General features: G+C 39.6%; 1 protein-coding gene across 1 annotated transcript in view; it reads right to left on the bottom strand.

The window, feature by feature from the left end:
- Positions 1-353: 353 nt before the first annotated feature.
- Positions 354-23858, bottom strand: part of cadm1a (cell adhesion molecule 1a) — a 323688-nt gene continuing 300183 nt past the window's right edge. Inside the window, exons 9-10 of the mRNA XM_070843336.1 lie at positions 3642-3770; positions 354-508 (exon numbers count right to left, since the gene is read on the bottom strand). Coding sequence (XP_070699437.1) covers positions 390-508; positions 3642-3770 — 248 coding nt within the window. The 3' untranslated portion in view covers positions 354-389. The remainder of the gene's footprint in view (positions 509-3641; positions 3771-23858) is intronic.

The following is a 23858-nucleotide window of genomic DNA, read 5'->3' as shown; positions in this document are numbered from 1 at the left end:
TAAATAAAATTCGTACCAGCAGTTAGGGAGGTGTCGAATGGTGAAGCTCTCTACAGTGATTTCTGGCAACGTCTGGCGCACCTTCCCACCCCCAACCCCATTCCCTTCTCAGTTAACCGAAAACCCAGACCCTCCCATTTTTTGTCCTTTTTTGATTTTTATTTTTTTTTACACACAAAACATTCCATCTACATCTGCAGACTAGACTAAACAACGGCTTAAAACCAGGCCTTTCTTTAAAACCCCGTCTCTCTTCTACCTCTCGACCCCTCTACTCTCACTAAAAGTGATCTCAAATCCCTCCATTAACCCCCATCTCCCCAAGCCCCGGCCCCCAAAAACAGCTCGGCGTCCCAAAGAGGACACTAGAGTGAGGGGTCCTATTTTGATTAGATGTAGTACTCTTTCTTTTCGTCCGAGTTGGTGTGGCCACCCTCTGCGTTGATGATAGCTGTGTCTGCGTCCGCTGCATCGTCTGCTCCTTTGGCTTCATGTGTGAAGTAGGTACCTGAGAAGGAGGGGATGAAGGACAGTGTCACGGACTGGATAATAGCCTGCTGCTTAGATGATACAAAAGATTAAAATGCGTCTCTACATCCCACAGCACATAATTATGCAAATCCTTCTCCATGTGGCCATTTATACAAACCTAACACCAGTAGGCTGTAATGTTCACATTATACATCATTTTCCTTCTTTTTCACTCAAGGTTGGCACAAGAAAATCAGGGGTTTGAAATGATTTTGCGAGTGGGGAAGAGCACGGCTCACACCTTCAAATTAACCTTGTCAAGTTCAGCAAGAATTAAAAAAGGAACCACCAAGCCACTTCAAACTTAATTTTCGTGATTTATTCACATCGTATCATAGTGGAGGTTGATAACAAAGCCAATATTTCAGATCAAATGAGGAAAGGCACTGTGAGAAAAGAAAAGAAAAGAAAAGGCATAAATGCTGCTTGAACAGACAGAACTGAGGGGTTCAGTGGTGCCTTTGGATATGTTAAAAATGCACGTAAGAAAAAGCCAATTTTTTCCTTTCTGTGTTTCTTCCTTCTTGTTTTCATGACAATTTAAAGATAAAAATATTGAATCTTACATTTTATATGCACTTGGGCAGCCACGATCCTGACACGATCCTCACGTCTGACCGGCCTACTGAAGTCATCTGACTTTTGTGTGTTTTCTCAGGGTTATGGATCGCTGCGGGTGGGTTTTTTTTTTTCTTTCTAGCTGTCTAATTATTATGGAAATTTCTGACAGAGGTAGTTAAAAGTTTTCCCTCATCATCCTGAAATTCTAGATGAATCCTTTCCTGACATTTGCATATGTGTAACCACCAAAAGAGGGCAAAAGAGAAAAAAAAAGATCATTATTGCTCTTTCATGAATATTCATATCTGGCATCCACTGCACCTTAAACGGCCATACACAGCGCTCTCAATCAAAGTGCCCTCTATTCGATTTGTTTATTTGCATCTTATTGCATTTTATATTGGAAAATAACAGTCTGAGAGCAAAAAATTGGCTTGTGACAATAAATCAAATGTGAGCATTGGAGGACAATTCCAGTCCAGTACTGCTCATCTTTGTAGTAATTTTGTTGTAGGTTAGGTTTTCAGTGTTAATGAACCATGTAGGAGTCAGTAAATTGGACATGGGATGGTTTTTGTTTACTAGCCTGGTAGTAACAGAGACAAACAATTGAGGTCACTACTTTGGCAGTAGAGCTAAACTTCACCAGCAGATCCAAGCCGTTGTTGACAGACAGCAGCGATACAGCGAAGGTGAAGCTGATTACGAATAATGAACTGTGTGGGTTGACTGTGCACCAGTCATATAAACTGATGGAAATATGATGAACTGTATTGCAGTTACACACAGTGTTTTCCACACTGTGCGGACCAGAAATGTTTCAGTTCAGCCATCGATTAGCAGAAAAGGGAAATGACTTTTACCTGAACGTACAGTTTCTGGACAGAAAATCTGAGGGGAGGCACTGAGTTCACGTCTCTCCTACACTTTTAAATTGCCTCATTTAGAGTATTTCCTTTCTAAAGTGGTTAATGTGTCCAATTCCATTTCCTCCTGCATAAGAAATATCAAGTGTGAAATTTGCTATAGATTATAATTATTTCTTGGTTATGAGGGAAGCAGACGAGACGCATCACAGTATTCAGCAGGACTGCATGAAAAATGTAATTTTACTCACCATCAGTAACCCGTAGCCTTAATAGCCGTCTTTCCATTATTTGGAAAGGATGTAAAAAGTGTTTTTCACTGACACAAAGTAAAGAGGCTCCACCTGCTAAACTTTATAGCCTACTGGATGACTTTGTGTTTTTAGCCTGTAAGAATACTAAAAAAAACATAAAAAATCCAGAGCACTATTTTGACTTTGAGAGTTTTTTACTATAATATTTTCATTGATAAAACGTGTGTTCCCTCTATGCTATGTTTTCTGTGAGATGCCTAGCTGAGCATTGCCCCCAGCTCTCTCTGTAATTTAAACCTATATAGTGTTGCACAGAGCAATCACTCATCCAAAGCTGACCCAGAATCAGGAAGTGAATCCATTTGTGCAGCAGAGTCCAATGTTATTGTATTTCATTTGATCTCTGTCAATAGGGACGGCTTGATTTGTAAAGTACAAATGTGTCCTCCCGGCTTCCAAATATTTACTGTCCCAACTCAGTTTGTACATTCTGTCTCATATTCTCAAAATAAATGGGAAGAGAGTTTATTGTCAGGTGCCTGTTTGCCAAACTTGAACAGAGCCAATGGCGTCTTTATAACACACCTACGCAGTTTTCAGCAGTAACAGTGTGGTACATGTACAGTGGTAGGACGGTGTGTTACTGGCTGATTGCATTAGTTTATTAGTCTTTAGAGACAATACCGATTTTTTTGGGGGGTAGTATTGGGCCCTATTTTTGCATATCATGGATTCAAAATGACAATTTTACCTTTCAGAACAGGAGAGGGGCTGATCTACTGCGGCAAAGATTGTTAAGTTTGCAATTCCCCGTGTAAAATTGCTGTTTTTGCAGTCTGGTGGAGCGATATAATGATCTTACAGGTCTTTCTCTGGAGGCATCCTTTCTGCAACGTTACCAGACATTTCAAATTACAATCTGAGCCGGTCAGTGGCAAAAACAAGCGAGTCCACTTTGATTTGGTGCTATTGCCCCAAAGGACTACATTATGGCCTGTTCACCACATGTCCTTGGCTGCCTGCAGAGTGGTTTCTATTGGATCAATTCCATTAAAGTTTTGAAATCAAAATATATAGTAATAGAGCCCATGATTAAAAATACTGGAGCTGTCCTTTCATGATCTGAGCGTGAGTTGATGTCTTATATTTTATGCACCAGTCTACTGCCGTCAGTAAATGTTGCTGAGTCCAGTGTTTGCTCCACTTCCTGTAGATGGTGAATATTTCCAGCCTCTGTCTATAGTTTCATTTAGGCTGAACCCACTGTGCAGCATCTGGATGGCAACTTCTTCTGCAACCCGATATTTTTAGAATTTGGTCCAATTAGAAGGCTTCACTTCCTGCATACTGTGTGTAACAAGCTTGCCGGGTGCAGCTGTACTTAAATGCGTTTGTACTGGTTAAAAAGCTGTGTTTTCAGGTCCACTACCTTTGTGTCTTGCAAAGTAGCGGCCCAAGACAATAAGTAGACAGAGCATGGCGAAGACAACCACGGCCACCACTCCTCCGATCACGGCGTGGTCCACCGTTCTGGGTGCTCCCTCTCCAGCTCGTGAATCTGAAAGCAAAGGGAAAACAAACTCAGAGTGGACAGACAACGATACTCCCTACTGGGATGTCTGACCGTTAAATGTGATAGATTTTACTTCATGGAAGACATTTAAATGCAGGAACTTTACCTAAGCACCTATGAACTGCTGCTTTAACCACTCTGAAACATGTTGCTGCCATTATTGGAGCTGATTTTGACCATGCAGAGCTTAAGCTGCCTTTAATAATGACTTATCTTTTACTCCTTAGCAGAATAACAAAGCTGAATATTAAATGGACTGATTTAATGGTTTAATATGTAGGTCCTCGTAGGTTGTTGATTACAAAGACAAACATGTTCACATTGAGCCCTGGAGTACCTAAATGGAGTCTCAGACTTTGTAACTGACCTGAACTGAACCTTGTTTTTATTATATAAGGCTGAGTTCTCTATTGTGTCCATGCTTTTGTGTTGCACGTATCACTTCAGATTTAATCATTCTGAAATGATTTGTTTGTATTATTATACTGTGTAATATGTATAATTTTGGTGTGGTTTGTTTTCAAGTAACAAGAGGTAACAAAAAGTTATTCTCCTGGGATCAGTTCGGCTCCTTTTTATCTGGTTGACATTTTAATAAACACTCTACCAAATTGCACCAACAATAACAGTTTGGATTGCAATCAGGAATTGATTGAACTGAGTGGAAAAATAGGAAAAAAATGACCATGTTCCTGCTGCGCTGTGAGAGATCACTCACTTAACAAGAAAATGGTGTTTGTGCAAATGTGTGCTCTGGTTTGCAGCCTCAGTATTTGTGAATTTTATTATCCGCTTTGGGTACTGCACCACTAGACGCACTCGGCCCGCCTGAAGAAGAACTCTCACTGAGCTCAGAAAGTAAATGTGATCTTGATTAGAAAACATTTGCTTAATAATCAGCTTGTGACTATAAACAGGTATATATATTTAATGCACGGCAGTTTTCCTTGTGGCTCTTGTAAATCCCATCAGCGCCATGTTTATGCCTCCTTTTAGACGCAGAGAATTTCCAACACAAAACTGTCAGTGGCAAATAGCGTGACCTCAGTAAATCCAGCTCAATACACAATTAACACATAATCAACCTCTGTTAACTTGTCTCCTCCTATTATTTGTGCAATCTCCCTTTACATACACGTGCCATGAGGATAGAGGTGCCCTATGCAGACACCAGCCCGGTGCGCCTGCTTGATAGCAGCTGCAGAAGCCTTAGTAAATCTAGCTTTGAGTATTTTAACATTTTCCTCACTTCCCCCTTTAGGTTAATGTTAAAAAAAAATATCATATGTAGAAGAAATCTGTGGAAGAAGGTTTAAGGCGATCGTACACACAACAAAACCATCACAAATGACTCCTGAGTGGGAATATTTGATCAGCCTAAAGAGAAGGCATTACGTTATAAAGATGCCTGGGAGTGCACAACAAGCCCCTGAAGCTCTTGGCTGTAATGCTATGTGAAAGCTATTGATCAAGTGTAGGGATCCATGACAGCCCCAAGTATATATCTGTTTGTGGATGTGATTGGCCCTTCACAACACAAAGGAGGAGTTTTCATCGATAGCCCACACTTTGTGCGACAGGAAAGAGCCAAACCAGAGGGGTTGAGGTTGCAGAGAGAAGACGATTCATGTGGTTAACTGTTGCATTGAGTGGCCTGGATTTAATTCCTCCATATAATGTGTGCATTACTAATACATTTTTGTGCTTTTAGCTTATTAAGACCCCATTACTCCATATACTTCACCTTCACTTCCCAGCTAATGTCTTTTTTAAAGACTTATTTTACAGAAAACAGGGAATGCCAGAAAAACCTGAAGCCAGGACACTGAATCAACAGCCAGTTCTTAACAATCAGGTCACGTGGAGCAGCCCCCACCATCCATTAGCTGAAGTAACACACTAAAACCCCTCCACACGCTCTCCAGCCAAGTTCGACACTCAAGGGATTTGCTGAGTAGGCTCCAGGAAACAGAAAGAGCCGGCCGCAATTTATTAACAAATAACAGAAACAGAGAGAGAAACATCATGGATAACATCAGCTACCGCCCACCCCCCTACACTCGGACGCAGGAGGGGGGAGAGGGCAGAGCAGTGCTACCTGTCAAACTCAACAAAACATTACCTGATAGATCTAATGGGTTATTTTGACTTCAGATTTTCTTTTTTAGTGCTGGGCAGATTCAATTAAACTGAGCAGGAATCCTTCTGACATCCAATTCACTCTTGTCAGGCTGCTAAAGCTGTGCTTTAACACACTTTCCTATTACGATGTTAATGTGGACTTTGGCTTTGGGGGAAGCGGGAGAGCGTGTGTTTGGTGTGTGCAGCGTGGTTCGGGTGATGGGGGCGGCTTAAATGGTTGCAGAGAATCATTCCTGGTTGTCTAATCAAACTTTCCTGGTTTAAATTAATTTTAAAGGAGGAGGAGAGAAGAGAACATCAAAGTCTCCACAACACACAAGTCTTTACATCATCTTCGTGTCGTGCCATTTGTTAATAAGCTCTGCCTTATGGATTAACCTGTGTAAACAACACTGGCCCTTTAGGGCCTTATCAGCACCGGGGCGATACATGTGCCTGTTGGTGGTGCTAGAGGGACGGGAACGTCCTCCTCTTCTGAGGACCATGAATATCCTCAGCATGGACATCACTTTTTATGATCATTCCATAAAAATTAGATAGTTTACATGTCTTATGCATCATTTTATTCCAATTTTACTAAAGTTGAAAAACATTTAATGCTGTATTTATATATAGTAACCTTGGACACTTTGGGAGGCACAATAGAATATAAAATAACGTTCTGTGGGTTTGAAGGAGACTCATTCAAAATCAGGTTTTCAAGAAGTTTGACGTGAGGTTGGTGATAAAGATAAAAAGATAAATAAACAGAGAAATATGGCTACCTAGCGGCCAGTAAGACTGTAAGTCATTTAAAGGAGAATTTCAATTTAATGTGACCTTATTTCACAAGTTAAATGCTGAGATGTGGGAATTAAAATGATCTAAAACTAACAACAAAGACCCAAATTGTAATAAACCATTAAAATCCTTTGACAGTTAGGTCGGATTCTCTGAATATTCATTTCATTCACTTTGCCTTGCTTCCTGTTTTAACTGCTATAAGCTTTGTTAATTTGCTGCGTAGGATCAATACAGTATGCATAGTTTTAAAAATAAACCCTGAGTCTGTGAAGAACTTTGTGTATTTATAAAACCAGCAGCTCCCATCTTCTCTTTATTAGAGATGACAGTTTGTTAATATGTATGTTCTTGTCATTTTGCAGCACTTAGTTTTGTACCCTACAAACACATAATGTATTAATAATCTACATGTCAGGAACCTGCAGTCTGACATTTAGAAACAAAACAAGAAAAAAACAAAACCAAACATGACAGATAAATCAAAAAAGGAATCTCTAAGCTCCTGTGCAAACACCTTCTAAAACCCTAACAGCACCTAATGTGCAAAAAGAATTCATATTCATGGTGTTCACAGGAGGATTTCATAGTGTGATTCTCATGTAGTGTGCTGTTGCTGTTATCTGGAGTAGATTTAGCTCTGCTGGTGTGTTATCATTACTGATCGTGCACAAGCAGCCCTGCTTTTATGACATCTTCTTGTCTCTTCCTAGTTTGATCACAATAAAATCTTCTCACAGGAAGATTTGATTTTAAAATGTGATAAATATATATATATATATATATATGATTCAATCATCACACACACACACACAGTCTCTTTTTACAAAAATCAAAGTGATCATGAAGCTTTGCAGGTCTGTTACTTGCTTTGGAAATGACAAAGCCAACAGTTTCCTGTTATAATCAAACCAAAGAACACAAAGGCTTGTCTGGGTTCTATATTATATATAAACAGCCCTGCTTTGTAAGCCTAAAAAGTGCCTGGACGTGTGTCTGCAGAGCTGCAGAGCTGCATGTGCTGACAGGTCTGGACACATTCAGTCTCAATAACACCATACAAATCAATTCACATGCCATATCAGGTAGTATCACTTAGGAGCAATTACTGTCACATAGTGAGATACGGTATATTTGTGGTATTAGCTCACACAGGGAGTCAAACTTCAAATTGCAGTCAGATTGCACAGGTCATTGCTTTAGCAATAAAAGAAGTGCACATACAAGGCAGTTTTAGTTATTGCCTTTCGTATAAGTCATTTCTGTCACTGAAGAAAAGCATCTAACATCCGCATCGAACTGGAAAACTGTAACAATCGGCAACTCTTGGTAATATTCACAAAAAAATATCGTATAGTAATTTCTTTCACACAAGTGTGGAGCCTAAAATCACAATAAATATTCCAAAAAGGTTGGTGCAGTCTATACAGCTTTTTGAGTCATAAGCTCAGTGATCATGACTCAAAGGAGAATTACTTTATATCATAAAGTTTGAGAGCCATTATTCCACTTTATTCACTCAGAGTAACAGATTAACACACCTGTCACCAAACTCTGCAGCACTCTTGAGCTTTTTTAGCGTATTTTGGCTTATTGTTTTGGTTTTACAGCACATTCACTGTAGTAGACAGCTGTTTCAAATAAAAGCAAGTAACCAGTGTACACTCGCTGCCTGTAATGTATCTGGGCTGTTTGTCAGTAAGTGTGTTTAGGATATATTGTGCCCACTGGCGACAAAACACAAATTAACGCAGCTCTAAAGCATCGCTGCAAAACAGCTGGCTTTGTGGAAGTTGGTCTATCAGAGGCTGCTCAGAGAGGAATTTTATTCTGAAGTTACACACAATAAACTCGCGATGCAGGGATGTAAAGAGTCTGGAGTGTACAAATGTAGTGGTAGTTGTTTTTACCATTATAACTCCTACACAAAAAAGGTTAAGGAGTCCATTCATACAGGAAATCTTACAGTAAAAGAACAATGTGCTGTTACGGCTTCCCTACAAGACCAGACATACTGACTGAGTTGATGACCTTGAAAATGATGTTCACTAATCGCCAGAGTCACCAGAGCTCAATGAGAGTAGACAGTTGGGGCAGATTCAAGAATAATGGTTGTAGTATAATCCAAGAGTCTTGCTAAGACACTGTGATCCTGTGTTTACTGTACATGCAGCTTTGCCTTGGCCAGTTTTCTGTTGTGTATTTATTGCAGCACAAGATATTCATCTCAGAACATAACTGCTAACAGAGCTGACAATGTGTGAGGACATCGTGAAACAATACAAGAAACATCATAAGAAACAATCCTGCTTTGTGTTGAGAAGCTGCCAAAAAAGTCTTTTCACATGAAACTGAAAAACAAAATTGTCCGTTTAAAAGCAAGGTATGGCATTAAAACAATGTAAAGCCTCTGTAAATGTGTTCTCAAGCACACAATCATAAACCACATTCCTGAGCTTGATGAAGATCTTTCTTTTCAACCCAAGAAGATATGAAACACAACCAAATTATTGCAGAATAAAGCTCTGTGTTTTCATATTACGTCAGTGCTGTCTGGACATATCTTAAAACTGACACACAGCTCGGTCTCCCTTTGAAATTTGGCTGAAATATAAATGATTCATCTCAAATGGGCTTCAAATAAGGTGTCCACAGGGCTGAACAAGGCATGCAACAGTCAGTTAAGAGTGGTCATTCTGGCAGGGGGGGGAGGGGAGAAACACCCACCTTAAATAAGTACGTGGAGTATCTCATTTTCATAGGACATGTTGACAGAGGGTTGATTTGAGACAGAGGAGATCTCCTAATTGGATCTTCTAATCTGCTAATTAAGCATTAGTGATTTCGCTGGTGTGCCCATGCTGCCTGCAGATAGAGGGGCAATCAGGAATACAGCAGCGCTATGTGGGTGGGGTGTCATAAGAGCACATTGGCTTGTCGAGATCCACTTCCATTGCCCACAACACTCTCTGTTAAAGAGTGAATGTAATTAAAGTCCCAATGAACCTATTCATTGAACCTATTTAAAAATGTCAGTTAAATCTTTTGCCTCTCGGGTAGCGCACTGCGCTGCTTACATACAGAGTGACTTGTCCTGAGAGTTATTGAGTTTTTTTTTTCTCCAAAACGTCAAAAAGTGTCTAATTTTAAGAAGACAGCAGCACTGAGCCAAGAAGAGGAAAGCAGCTAATGGAACAAATAAAGTAAAAAAAAATGAAATGATTAAATTATGGTCATAAATGTTTGACTTTAGCAGTGATTTAAGAGACACTTTAACCAGCCTGATCCCTGATTCTACGTCTGTGATTTACAGGTCTCCTTGCTTTTGACAGCTGTTACGCTAATTGGAAGGAAGCCCAAAACACTCTTCAGGATCTCAACCAGATAACATGTGACGATGAAAAGTACTGCAGTGATTCAGACTTCAGAGGCTCTACAGAGACAGGTAAAGAAAGACTGGTGCACTATGGGCTGAGATTCCAAATATGATGGGACCCACATTTACCATAATGTAAAAGCATCTCTGTGAAGCCTGGTGGTTATTTTATATGTAAAATTAGTGGTGGGCCCCATTAAGATAAAGCTATGATATCTGATGTATCACAAGGATAGATATAACATCTCATAACGGAGCTGAACTTTACCTTTATATAAAATATAATGCACATAAGCATGAGTATGAGTTATTTTATGACCAGCAGCCGTTACCACATATATAGATTATGACAATCAGTTAGTTATGTGGAGCGAGGGGAGCGATTTATTGTCCTGAAGTGGAAGAAACAATGAGCCACTAATTCCTTTAAATTCGGAGAAGGAGTATCATTTGTGGCAGACTCTAACATCATTTGGCTGTAATTTGATTAGATAAAGGAAAGAGGACAGTGAAACTTCATTTCATTATAAATTCATATCTTTTTTCTTTTTTTTAAGATTTTTTTTTTATACCGAGGGATTGTCTACTGGGAATAGCACATCTATTCAATTTCAACTCACTTTCTGGCACAAACTTTTAATAGAAAGCTTAAACAAAGCTAAAAAAAAAAAAGAAAAGAAATGTTGGAAATGAGATTGGATATTGTCTAATTTACACCTGCTAGATAGAAGCAAGGAAGAATAATGTCATACAAAAGCTATTCCTTGTCTGCGGTGTTTCTCATAAAATATAAACCTTTGTCCATGTTATGTATTTCATTTTGGTCATGAGAAGGAAGGCAATTGTTCCAACTCATTGTGAAAAAGCCAACAGTGCGTATCTCCTAAGGAACCTGGAACCTGTTTTTTTTTTTTTTTTTTTGATGGAGCTATTCATCATTTATCTAATCACAGCCGGTCTTCATCCAAAATGTAATATAATTATGGGCTATAACTGTTCTCAGGATATTACGCTGTATCTGGGCCATGGCTAGCTCGATAAACACCTTCTAATAATGGCTTTTAGTGGTCTCAGGAGTGACTTATCCTAACACATTGAGGACTCTCGATGGCTCCCAAGGCCAAATGAGTTTGCAGCTTGTTGCAGAGATGCACATCAGTCCTGTTAATGGGGACACTGTTTTGAAAAAAAAAAAAAAAAAAGAAACCCAGTGGAGATTCTCTCCATCCACCAGACTGCCCTTCCTTCTCTCAAGCGTGATTATCAACCCCCTTCACACACCCCCACCAACACTCTCCTCCCATCCCGCTGTCACTGAGCTGCCTCCAGCCTCGGTCATTTCAACAACGGCTGAAAAACTCTCCAGGATTTATGCTTGTGGATGTGAAAGGAGGCCAGAAGCCTGGTGTGTGTGTGTGTGTGTGTGTGTGTGATCGTGTTTTTCTTTCTGAGGATCTGAGGATTGTGCTAGAATATGTAATCTCTTGACTTTAACCGAGATAAGGTCAAAATAACTGACTGACAACTGGTGATGTGTTCGTTATAAAAAAAACAAACAAAAGTGACAGTAGTTATCATCAAAAAGCAGAAAATAAACACCAAACACTAAGTGATCCAAAGACAAACATCTTGTCAAGGTCAAAGTCACAAATAGCAGGCGCTGATTAAATTGACTCCCTCAAGTCAAGTCCAGTGTCTGCCCCGCTCTTGGTATATTGATAATAACAACAGAGGAGACTGTGTGTATTCTGGTGTTGTGAGGCAGAATAGTATCAGTGAAATGACATGAGGGGCTTTGTGTAGATGTGTGTACACAGCAGAGACAGCCCTGGGTGAAGGAACTGTGCCAGGGAAATGAGGGGCTAATCCTGGAAAAGAAGCCTGGGACAATAGCTAAATTTACATACATGCAGTAAACAGAATCTAGCACATTCTATGGTCAAGGTCGTACACAGAGATGATCCATTTACACAAACCTCTCTGACACCACCTTTTTCCATAAATCAACAAATTAAAGACTGGCTGTGACCATGCAGTCACTGTGATTTTTAACAGTAGACGTCTACGTTCCTCTAGTTTGCAGCATTCACAGAACACTGCGTCTTAAAAAAGTCCTTAGTTTCTAAATACCACACGAGTTATATGAGCATTTTCTAATCTGTTGCCACTGCGGTTACGTTTATCAGTGAAAACTATTTGTTTAGATCACAGTTTTGCTCTTTAAGTTCCCCTTTAGTTGCTAGAAAGTTGGAAGAAAACTAAACTTTGTGACCAAATACCTGTAAGACAAGTCGAAAAACTTGAAAGTCTGAACTGATGACGGTGCTAGGGGAGAATTTAAAGGATCAGCAAAGCTAGTACAGTTGATCCTGAGGGGGCCATGAGTGTGCAAAATCTTGCGGCAGTCCATTCAACAGTCCAACGGAACAGGATGATACTCTGCATCAGCTTGTTCCAGCTCCTCATTCAAATTAAATGATGTTTTCATGTAGTGAAATATTCAGACTCCAAAGTCAAGGTGAAGTCTCATCGACCTCGACTTCAGTAAACTTTCATGTGCAAGCTTTTATGTTGGCCAATTGTAAATAGTGTTGATGAGGCTGACCTCTGAAATGTGGAGTCAAAAACAGGCTCTACTATCAGAAATACAACAGGAATTATAAAGTTTTAAGGTGCAGGGACCTGCGGATGAATTCTGCTGTGCTACTTTCTTAGATAGGCTTGTGCTAGACTGCATGCTGTCATGCATGCTGTACATAAAGACGGGCCGCCACCAGAGAAAACATGGATGTATGTAAACAGTGTCAGGAAGTCTCAGAAGGACGATTATAATTGAAATTTCATATAAGTCTTTAATCACAGCTACTTAAATAAGAGTCGCCGCAATGTGTGTTCAAAGACGAAGTTCCAAATGTGTTCAAATCAGCTTGGACGTGATCTTTTAATTCATTTTCTCCTGAACCAGCACAGAGTGATTATTCAGAAGCACATGAAAGGACTCTATGACGTTTGACCTTTGTTGCACTGACCTGTGGCTGCTAACAGACTAGAAATGCTGCAGAGTCGAGAGGAAAAAATAGAATTCAGCAGTTATGTAAAGATGGAGGCCAAGCAGAATATCTCCTTTGTTATCCTGGTCCCCGTATGCCTGCTTTGTCATGCTATTTTGGCTGTCTTTGAGGTGCACTGTTGTGGCACAATCTCTGTCTGGTGTAGCAACGCTTACAAAAACCTGCGGTGATAAAAGAATCCTTTAGCAGCGCTGAGCTCATGGTGACAGCCTCTAATCCAAGCCTCACCCAAACAGAAATTCAGACCAGCTTACATGTATTCCTTATACAGTTCACATTACAGCCAGAAGTTTTATCGGTGGTGAATAAAGTAATGGATGATCTCCTGGACTGGCTTTGTCTTATTCACACAGAATACTGAGGGTATCGTTTATGGATAGATTTTTAAAACACATCCGTGCAGCGACAAATCCCTGGTTGTAGCTTCATGGAAAACATTTACTCCAACTTTGTTTGCCAACAACCCTGACAGAGTGTCACAGAAGGGAAGAAAATGGTAGTTTGACCAAAGCCTTGACAGGAAGGCCTTGAATTAGAGAAGGCTCCACTTGCACTGGCTCTTACTGATAAATTTCAATGTCCTCTCAATTCTGATTTTTATTTATTTGGAAGACTAGTTATGTCATAATCAGTACTACCACGGCCGGACTGAAACAGTAATCAGGCCATGAATTCTCAATCTGAGGCCACCCTGTTCACGCAAACCATTAACCGCTTTGGTGATGTGACAGTTACCAGCCTAGTATCATTAAAACCTCACACACACACACATGAGGATGTTGTTTGTTTTGCAGCTTGTAGCTTTGCCTGTGGTGCTTTTCTACTCTTCAATATCTCCCCCTCTGCTCCTTTCCTTTTTAGTTTTGCAAGTTTCAACTATTGTCTCACTGACTGCCCACGATAGGCGAACGCGGCAGTCAGTCCACCAGGAAAAGTCCTCATGCTGCCTGCATTTGGTCTGCGTCTGCATACCACATACCACATACACATTACATTATTGAAACTGACATGAGTAATTAATTCATCATTGTAATTCATTCATTATTTAAGTTACTGGCTAACATGAGAAATCAAGCATCACATTAACAGCTGTGTCTTGATTTCTGTGAGTGCATGATGTAAACATGACATGATGTAATATGATGTTTATTTTATAAAGATGAAAGAATGTATTTTTTATAAATAACTGCTGTGGGTGAAATGCTAAATTGATAGTCAGAGGTGTGGAAGACCGTTCAGATGAAGCAGGGCACAGAGCTCAGCGCCAGATGGAAATGATTGACAGTTTGGATTAATAAGGAATTGTCTCACTGGTTTAAGTGCATCTGGTGTCCTTAGGCAAACAGTTTTGATAAAAGCAACGACATTAAACGTTTACAATGAAATACGCAGCACCATTACTGATATTTCCAAATGCGATTTTTGTTTTTCCAGCATCAAAACAACAACAAAAACAGAATGATTATTCGTGTGTAATTGAATGTGACACACGTGCACAGAATACAGTGCAATATTTTAAGATTTCAAGGTGTCAAGGATTGACTTGGGGTTCAAAACCTCAAGAGCTGTTGAGCCTGACATTAGCAGGTGCGTTTGAATTGTATGAGGGTTTTGTTGTGTCATCTGCCAGTGTTGCTGCTGAACGAACCCCTAAGAGCACGACTTAACAACCAAACAATGCAAATAAATGTGAACCACTTGTTGACCTGCTTAAAAAATGTTACTCCAGGCAGCTTTTGCTGTTCACGTTGATTAAAAACATCGGATCTATGGCACAGGTGAGGGGGGAAAATCACAAGCGATTACATTTCTCCATCTATTTCTTCACTTCCCTGTCTATTTCATCATGTGAAAGCCAGACGGAACCTTAGAGGTTCACTTAACTTTCAGCAGGAGGTGAGTTATGAGAGGAGAAAGAGGTTTTGGAGGGCGGGGGGGTCTGTTTGTCACCTGTCATACTCAGTTGCGAGTCTAAAACTAATTAATGCAGCATATGTGCCTCATTTTGAAGAAAGCCCCAAATGCAGGTTCAAGCTAATGAGTGCCAGCCTCAAAAATACACCTAAGTCTGTGCACACACATCTTGAATGAAGTGATTCCATCGTAGCACTGATGTAAAATTCAGAGCACTTTTTTTGAGCTGCAAGATTTTCTTTTCTTTTCTAAAAAGGGGTGAAACTGGTTTCCATTCACTTGAAATAATAATACATTGAATGTGGAAAAACTACATTTTGTAATATTTCTGCAGCGACCCAGTGGTATCACCTCATTTGACATCCCTGCCCTCCAAGAAGAATTCATCACATTCGGTGTCTCTCCCTTTCAGAAACACACCTTTCAGATACTCCACACACGGTGTTTGTTGACCAGTGGGCACCCAGGAAATACAGCTTCTGTGTAAATGCTGCAAAATGTATTGAACAAAAATCCTTCAACTCTTTCAACCCTTCTCTGTATTCACAGGCTTATGGCATAGTCTTAGTCTTACATGACATGTCGTGTATTGTTGTTTTCAGAATAAGTTGCTTGGAAATGGCATCAACTGAACATGGTTTCTGCACAAGTTGATGGATTTCTCCTCGATTGACATCACATATTCTGCTACTTTATCACCGGAGGAAGTAGGTTCCTCTGTTTCCACCATTTTTGCTCTGCGTTTGTTAGATTTATGAGTCTGAGAAGGAGTCGGGCTTTTCAAAATGCTAATTCTAGGAATTCTGTCGTGACTATCAAAGTATTTCTTTTATGCGCACACGATCACCAGACTACTGCTGTGGCTGTCAAAAACCCTCCACTGTGTCCCTTTAACCTACCAATATGTCATGTAGTCACTGATGCTGGCAATGCCATCTGTCCCTTTGATAGTCTGTCAGCCCAAGATCACCTGTGCACTGCTGTCTCTCAGGTCTGCAAGGACTCTGTTCTCAAGCCAAAAGGATAGCGTTTGGAATTTGGCCAAACTTTCAAATATCACTTTCCCAATTGTTTCCATTCTCCGCATGGGAGCCATGTATCAGCATGCACATTATAGATGTGGAGCACATACATCACACACACACAGCGGATACAAAATTGCTCCCCTAAATTGGCTTCCCCATACAACCGCCATTCAGAGCCTGAAGAGAAATCAGTACATTTGTCGCACATCAATACGTGGTGGCGATTTGGCAGATTGTAGCTTTGTCATTTAGGGAATGCCTTGTCTCCTTAATGACATCCAACTGTGACAGCTCAGTCCTTGGATTAAAGAGAAAAGTCCTGTGCATCAATCTGTGAGCAAAGTGGCCATTATACTGCTGTATTCCTCTCCACTATTAGATCTCTGAGCACGGCTCAATTATCCCACTATTTTCACACACTTGCTGACAGCCGTGTTGGCAGGTGTGTCCTTTCCAGACATGCTCACCTCTCTGGATGGGAAATTAGTCAGTGCAGCTAGCCATCAGCTAAAGCAACTGACATCTTCCACCAACATGCCCTTTCATTAAGAGTGAGGAGATGGAAGTGAGTCGAGAGGAGCAAACACTGGTTGAACATCCAACACCAAATTGCTGCCTCTGGACTGTGAAGCATTTTTGTGCATTTCCAGAAACAATCCACTTGCACAGAGATGATTTACCTCATGCAGGTAATGTGACGACAAAAGAAAACCCACTTCCAGCGTGGTGTCCATGGGTGCTATTGTCTCACAATGCAGCTGGACAAAACTGACAAAAATAATGACCGGTGACAAAATGGCTCCAGCTCAGAAGGTAGAAGCAATAAATCCACTTTTACTGGCTCTGGCTCTTTGAATTTTATCTTGGAAATGTTCCAAATGTACTCATGTCTGTTGGTGTGCGAGTGCAGCATTAACAAAAATGAATAATATACTTTACTTGTTAAACACAATGGTATAACATTGGTGGAGAAATATGAAATCCCCCTTTTAAAAACTCATTTTTGTAATGAAATGAAAATGTAATCATCAAAATTGTCAACATCTTTCAGGTTTAAATTTCAAATGAACTGTTTTGGTTCATCACCTTCATTTCCAGCCACAGCGTGCAGCTGTTTTCACTCAAAAAGCTCTGATGGGAGCATTTGTACAGTATCTGCCGAGAAAAACAACAGCAAATCAAAGAATGATGAATCTGATGAAGCGTTTAGCAGCTTAAGAGCCAGATATGTTTCCCACAGCAGCACTAGATGGGGAGTGAATATTAGACCTACATTGAGCTCCCAGAGTCACAACTCTGATGGCTAATGTTGCTCTTTGTCAATCGACGCGCTAACATTTCATCCCCATCAACTTTAGAAGGCCAAAATATGTCCAACCTGTTGTCGAGTTCTGCCCCCGGAGTGAGAAACAATGAATGCAGCTTTAAGAACGCTGACTGAGCTCTGAAGAATCAGAATCAAGCTCAAAAATAACAGTATAATTAGTTTGTAATTGTGGACTCCTCAGGTTCTTGACACCGTTAAATAACAAGTGCTCAAGTGTTGTTTAGGGAGCTATTTCAGCTATTTTCATAAAGACTGTTTTGGCCAAAGTAAATGAGAGGAGCTTTGTAATCCACTTGTTTGTTCCTTCCTGTACTTTATGAGTTGGAAGACCATGAATCAGTTGTGCTGTTCTACTGTGTCAGTGTTTTTTAAATAGTTTCGGTATGAATGAGCGCCTTTAACCCTGTGGGTCTCACAAGTAAAAATGACTTTGTACTACACAAGCTTCTGAGAGCCTCACGTGCGGTGGAGTTTATCCACATGCATAATAAAAATCAGTCATTATGTCTGAGTTTTTCCAGCTTCTGGGTCTCTCACATTTCAGCATCACAGCCAAAGCTTAATTTATAAGAGCAAAATGTTTCAACGCCCACCTCTCCAGACCACTGGCAGCTCATCTCAGAGCCTCTTCTTTTCTCTGCCGCATGTTTAATTTGTTCGCTCCTGCCCTCCGCGCCTCTTCCCCTGTACCTGGCCTATTTTAGTGGGAAATGGACAATCTCGGTAAGAGCCTTCAAGCTCAATGGTCTCTGCTTCCTCTCTCTTTTAGTCACGACAAGCGGGGCATCGCCATGGCAACAACTTTTGAGGGGATACGGGGAGCCAGGCGGTCAGTGCTGATGCTTTTCTAACAGGCTGTGACTTGTTGTCACACTCTGGGCAAATATAGATGTGAATTAGCATTTTTCAAATACATAGGGATTTTTTTTTATTTATCTTTTTTTTATTTTTCCCCATTGGTGCCTAAATTATTAATCATAATTTTAAATGACATTTGAAGGGAGCAGCAACTTAAATGGACTTGATTTAGGTCAAAATAATCACAAATTAAGTTTATTTTTAATATGAGTTCTAACATTTTAAGATAGCGTTGGGTTCAACCAAGTCCCTGGGTGTTCAAACAGCAATATGCAAGGGGGTGGTGCTGGTGGGGGCTTATTGTATCAGGCACAGATGAGACAATGAAATCCAATCCAAGAAGGCTGGATGAATAATTGATAGAGATTTTGAAGGCTTATCAGATGCCAAAACACTTCACTGTGGTGTATAATAGTATGAAGATGGATTTTACCACTCTGGAAAGTAATCATTTTATTCTACTGTTAAACAGCAGAATTACACTGTTCACATTTCAAAATAAACCACCAGGACTCTGTGCTCGCACATCATCTAGTCAGTGTCCTGGAGGGCCGTTTATTTAACTGTATGATCATTTTGGAGGGTGTAGTTTGAGGTGTTGTTGAACTGCATTGCATTATGCAGAGAGGTGAGCCCGCCCTCACTAATATAAATGGTATGCACAAAATAACAGAAACACCCTTCAGTATTGTGCACTTCAATTCAACAACTGCACCCAAAATTATCATTAAGTTGAACCAACGCTTCTCTAGAACAGTTTCTAAAATACCTGCATTACAACAGGTAAGATTTAACGCAGGACTGTTGTATTAGCTTCAGCTGGGTGAACCTATAAAGTGGCAACAGAGCGTATGTCCCCACAGTCTTCAACTGGCTCCAAAGTACACAGAACTCACAGAGTGTCTTCGCTGTGTCGACGCTCTCAAGAGTTCAGCAGCGGGTGTGTTTGTCCTGTGTGCTATGCACAGATCTCTGATAGTTTACTCAGAGGAAAAATGAAAATAAGTCGGCCTACCATGCTGCGCCATGGTAAAGAATGAACATGATGCTCGCTGTGGCTCATTTATGTGTCTTTAAAGGGTTTTAGACAACAAAGGAGGTATTTCAGTATTTTGCTACACAGAAAATAATTGTTAGTAGAATAAATTCAGTGCTGGTTTTGGTCTTTTGTGGGATTTGTTAACAATAATGGAACATATAAAACACGACTAGCCTTATAATTAATTCTCATAAATACTCTTTAAATACTTTTTATTCAAAAAAGCAGAAGGTGGATGTGAAATCTGAGTAGTGACCAGGTGCATGTACAGAAATACAGTTTTTAGGACATTTACATACATTCTCTGATTTCCTGCCTTTCTCACAGAAACCAGGTTTCTTGTTTCCATGTCACCGTTATCATGGCCAAAGCAGGGGCTCCTCCTCGTAGCTACAGCGAACATTAATAATGGATTATTTTGCAACATGGCTGCATTTTTAATAGCGCTTCTATACAAAGCTCCTGACTTATTACTGTGCATTCACGCACACACACACACGTAATCACAACGACCTACAGCCGCCCATCCTGAATCACAAGCGCCTCTGATTATTTTGATGATGTGACTGACACAACTGTCGATTGACCATCGTTCGCCACCGTTCTCAGTAACTTGCTTTACTCAAACTCAGGTATCTCTGATTAGCATCATTACCTGCAGCTGTGTTTCCATGGTATCAGACCTTTGTGAAATGTCCTCCTTGACAAACTAAACAGCTATGAAAGTATTGTTACAGGTATTGCAAGGTTTGCTGAGCTGATCCTTCTCTACGTTCTGTACCTCTCTCTCTCTCTCTGGGGGCACACGTTATTGATGTGCCATTGCAATTCCAGTCACTGACATTAATGTTAATATTCATTGAATCGATGAAAAAATGATTCACTGTTTACTGAACTACTGTCTGTATTGTTTTCAGTCTGGACACCCACATGGGTGAGTGGCTGCTCAGACGGCTCCTCAGGACTGTGTGGGGGTGTTCACACTGTCCTTGATTGATATCTATGACTGAACTCTTTCTTTTACACCAGCTAAACCTGCAGTAAGTTTTTTTATAATAAGTTTTGACGCCTTGGGAGCAGTGGAAACAAGTCGTGAACACAATATTGATGTTTCATCACCTGTTAAGTTGATGTGGTGAACCTGCAGTTGCTTAATTACACTTCTGACTTCCTTATTTGATGCACTGTTATGATGAAAAGTCTGATCATAGCCGCTTTTGAGCAAAACAACCTAAACCCTGATGTATTAGAACATGTACAAAGAGTACAGGAAGTTAGAAAAAGAAATTTTTATTTAAATAATTTAGGAATTGGTCAAAACTTTTAAAATTCAAATGGATCCAACCATGTAATTTTCAACAGTATGGCAGGAACACAGCAGGCTTTACGCTACAGAGGCTACAATTGTATGTGAGATATATTTCATTTGGCAAAGAGAGAAAATGTATTTGCACATCCGAGGATGAACAAGATTAATATTAAAAGGACTGACAGGTCTCGTATATTTGAATTCAATTTATGTTTAAATACCGGCCTTGACTACATTTAGAGTAAATGATATCTCTTCAACATCTTATTCTCATTCTACAGTAAGATCATTGTTGTTAAGGGAAAAGGCAAAATGCTATTTTCATAACAAAGCAGGTTTAACCTTCGAGGCAAAATGAGGAAGATTAAATTGATGTGGAAAATGTGATCAGTGTGTTGTATTTAAGCTTATATCTGTATTAAGAAGATGTCTGAAGGCTCTGTGTGTGTTTGTTATGTGGCGGGTAGAAAAAAAACAAACATGAATTTGTCCATTGGTACATAAAACAAACTATTTCCACTGAAAAGCCCATTTCACATCAGCATGAACTGTATGGAATAAATGACTTAATTATATTTGAATATTCGATAGAACACCTGAACCCTCCACTAATGCTCATTCACCAAATAGTGTATGCATATTAATGAAATCCCATCTACATCAATCCACCGTGAAAAATCCATTCATCTGGTTTTAGCTTGTGTTCTTTTGCCCTTTGCAAATATTTCATGAGAGGGAAATTCTGTGACTGAATATTAATTTTTGAATATTTCACTTTTCTTAAACAAATCAACATGATATATATACGGGGACGCAGTTATTAGTGTCACTTGGCGTTTAGGCTGGCAGTGGGCCACTTAAACAGGATGAATCTGATGCCTTTCACATCTACTGTACACGGAGGAGGTACACAAGAATAGTGACAAAGACAAATGAGTGAAAATAATTTACTTAAACCAATAACTGGATCTTTGGGAGGCAAATGAAACAACTTGTGAACAACATTTAGACATAATTGCTGTTAAATTATAGCCTCTTTGTCAATAGTTAGGTTTAAAATGGGCATCGTCTGTGTTGAACAGACTCTGGACTTTGGCGTTTATATTCTAAAATTTGCAAGTAAAAGTAAAATTACTTAAAGCAGCCAGATAAACACAGGCTCCAAATACAAACTGATCACCAGGACTCCCCTGCCCTCTCTGCAGAGCATCTACAGACACAGAGTCCACCGGAGGGCTGCCTCCATCATCAAGGACCCCACCCACCCCCAACACAAACTGTTCACTCTCCTCCCCTCAGGTCGGAGGTACAGGAGTCTGAAATGCAGGACGTCCAGACTCAGGAACTCCTTCTTTCCCTCCGCCATCAGGCTCCTTAACAGCCAATAGGAGTCACAACTACCTCTAATCTGCACATTCATCTGCACATTGACTGTACTTTATGTTAAGTTGCACATTTTGTAAATATATTTATATGTCAAGCAATAGCAGTTTATTTAGCAACAGTAGTTTATATTTATATGTTTTTATATTTTATTCTATTCTCTTCTTTTTTTACTCTTTGGCATTCAGTGTGGATGGCAAAGTAAGATTTTCATTGTACAGGGAAACCCGTTTCTGCACTGTACACTTGACAATAAACGCTTTGAATCTTGAATCTTTGAATGATTATTTTTCAGTCCTGGTAACTTATTTTGGCAAAAATGAATTCCATTGAACCATTTAAGGGATATTATGCTCAAACTTTTGTTTGTTACATGTTTAAAAGGACAAAACTTAATATGGTTCCTGCAGCTTATCACTGGCCTCCCCATCTTGAGTGTGTACTGTACAGCTACAGTCTAATGCATTTAGTATCTAGAAAATATGTAAATATATTCATGATGCATCAGTGCCGTCTTTATTGAATTATTAACATTTATAAAATGTCATGAAACAAAGTAAGCCAAATGGATTGAAACAAATCAAAACAATTAATAATATCAAGCAAGCAATTACTTAACTTTCTTTTTTTTTTAATTTAAAACTGATGGTGAATGCAGCCAAGATGCTGTGAGCTTACACCATGGCTACGGCAGTAAAGCCGTTTAGTCTGCAACTAACCTGTCGTGATCTGGGGATTCAATCCAGAGAGCAGTAAAAATAAAAACATTTTTTTTTAAATGTATCCTCATCTATGTGAGGAAAGAGATTCTATATTTTAATTAAACTTCTTAATAAACTGCTTTTTATGTGGTAGAATATTCATATAATACAGAGGTGTAAACATTTTTACTTTTTATCAAACCATTATTGAACTTACTGTGGGGCAAATTTAATTGTGAAAATGTTAGTGCCAGAGATAATATGATAAAAAAAAAAGATTTAAATTGCATGAAAAAAGCAAAATCCTTCTGGTCTTAAATGGGATCATTATAGCAAGTGAGGGAAGTTGGTTTAAAATGTTCTAATGGAGAAAAATTTAACACACGGTCAGTAGAAATTTGTGAATTATTATGAATTTGTTCATACAAGTATTGAACCGCAGCCACAAAATAATGAAAAAAGGGACACAAATTAGGCAAAATGAGAAAATAATGTACATTATCTTCACTCAAATTAATGAGAACAAGTAAATGAGGTCTATTTTTGCCTCCACCAAAACCATCTCATTGTGTTGATATCATCAGTCCTGGCGTCAGAGTGGGTTTTATCCCTCCGTGGCACCTTCAGGGAAACACTTTAATTGGTTAGTTGGTGCAGCCATTTGACAAGTGCAGCCATTTGAAGAGCAGTTCCAGCAAAGACGAGGAGAAAGTGGTGTTTTAAATGATATAAACATATATGTTGCACAAGTAATATAACAGAAATCAAATTCTATTAAAAATAAAATTCAGAGATTTTTGTTTCTAAACACATTAAACAGAAGAAGAAGAAGAAGAAGAAGAAGAAGGCAGCTGGAAGCGTGTAAAAACACTGGGCTATGTTGGACTCAATTGTGGAGTTTATTTAACAGCTTTTCACCACTTTTATGTTGAGGATTTTTTTGGGTGAGGCTGAAGTAGTGGCTCCATGATGCACTGGAGCCTCCTTAGCATGAATCCCTCCCCAGCATTGTAAAATAAGAGTGTATCCAGTCACCCCTCCCACCCCCTCTAGTGCAAGCTGGTCTTCAACCCTCATGAGCTCTATCGTTAGTCCCGCTGACAAACAAGCTTCTCCCATCCCCATCGACAGGATGAAACAGTGACAGT

The sequence above is a fragment of the Pempheris klunzingeri genome, chromosome 14 (assembly GCF_042242105.1).
Source record: "Pempheris klunzingeri isolate RE-2024b chromosome 14, fPemKlu1.hap1, whole genome shotgun sequence".
NCBI lineage: Eukaryota > Metazoa > Chordata > Actinopteri > Acropomatiformes > Pempheridae > Pempheris > Pempheris klunzingeri.
The sequence above is the reverse complement of the archived record's forward strand: the minus strand, read 5'-3'. Positions and strand labels throughout refer to the sequence as shown.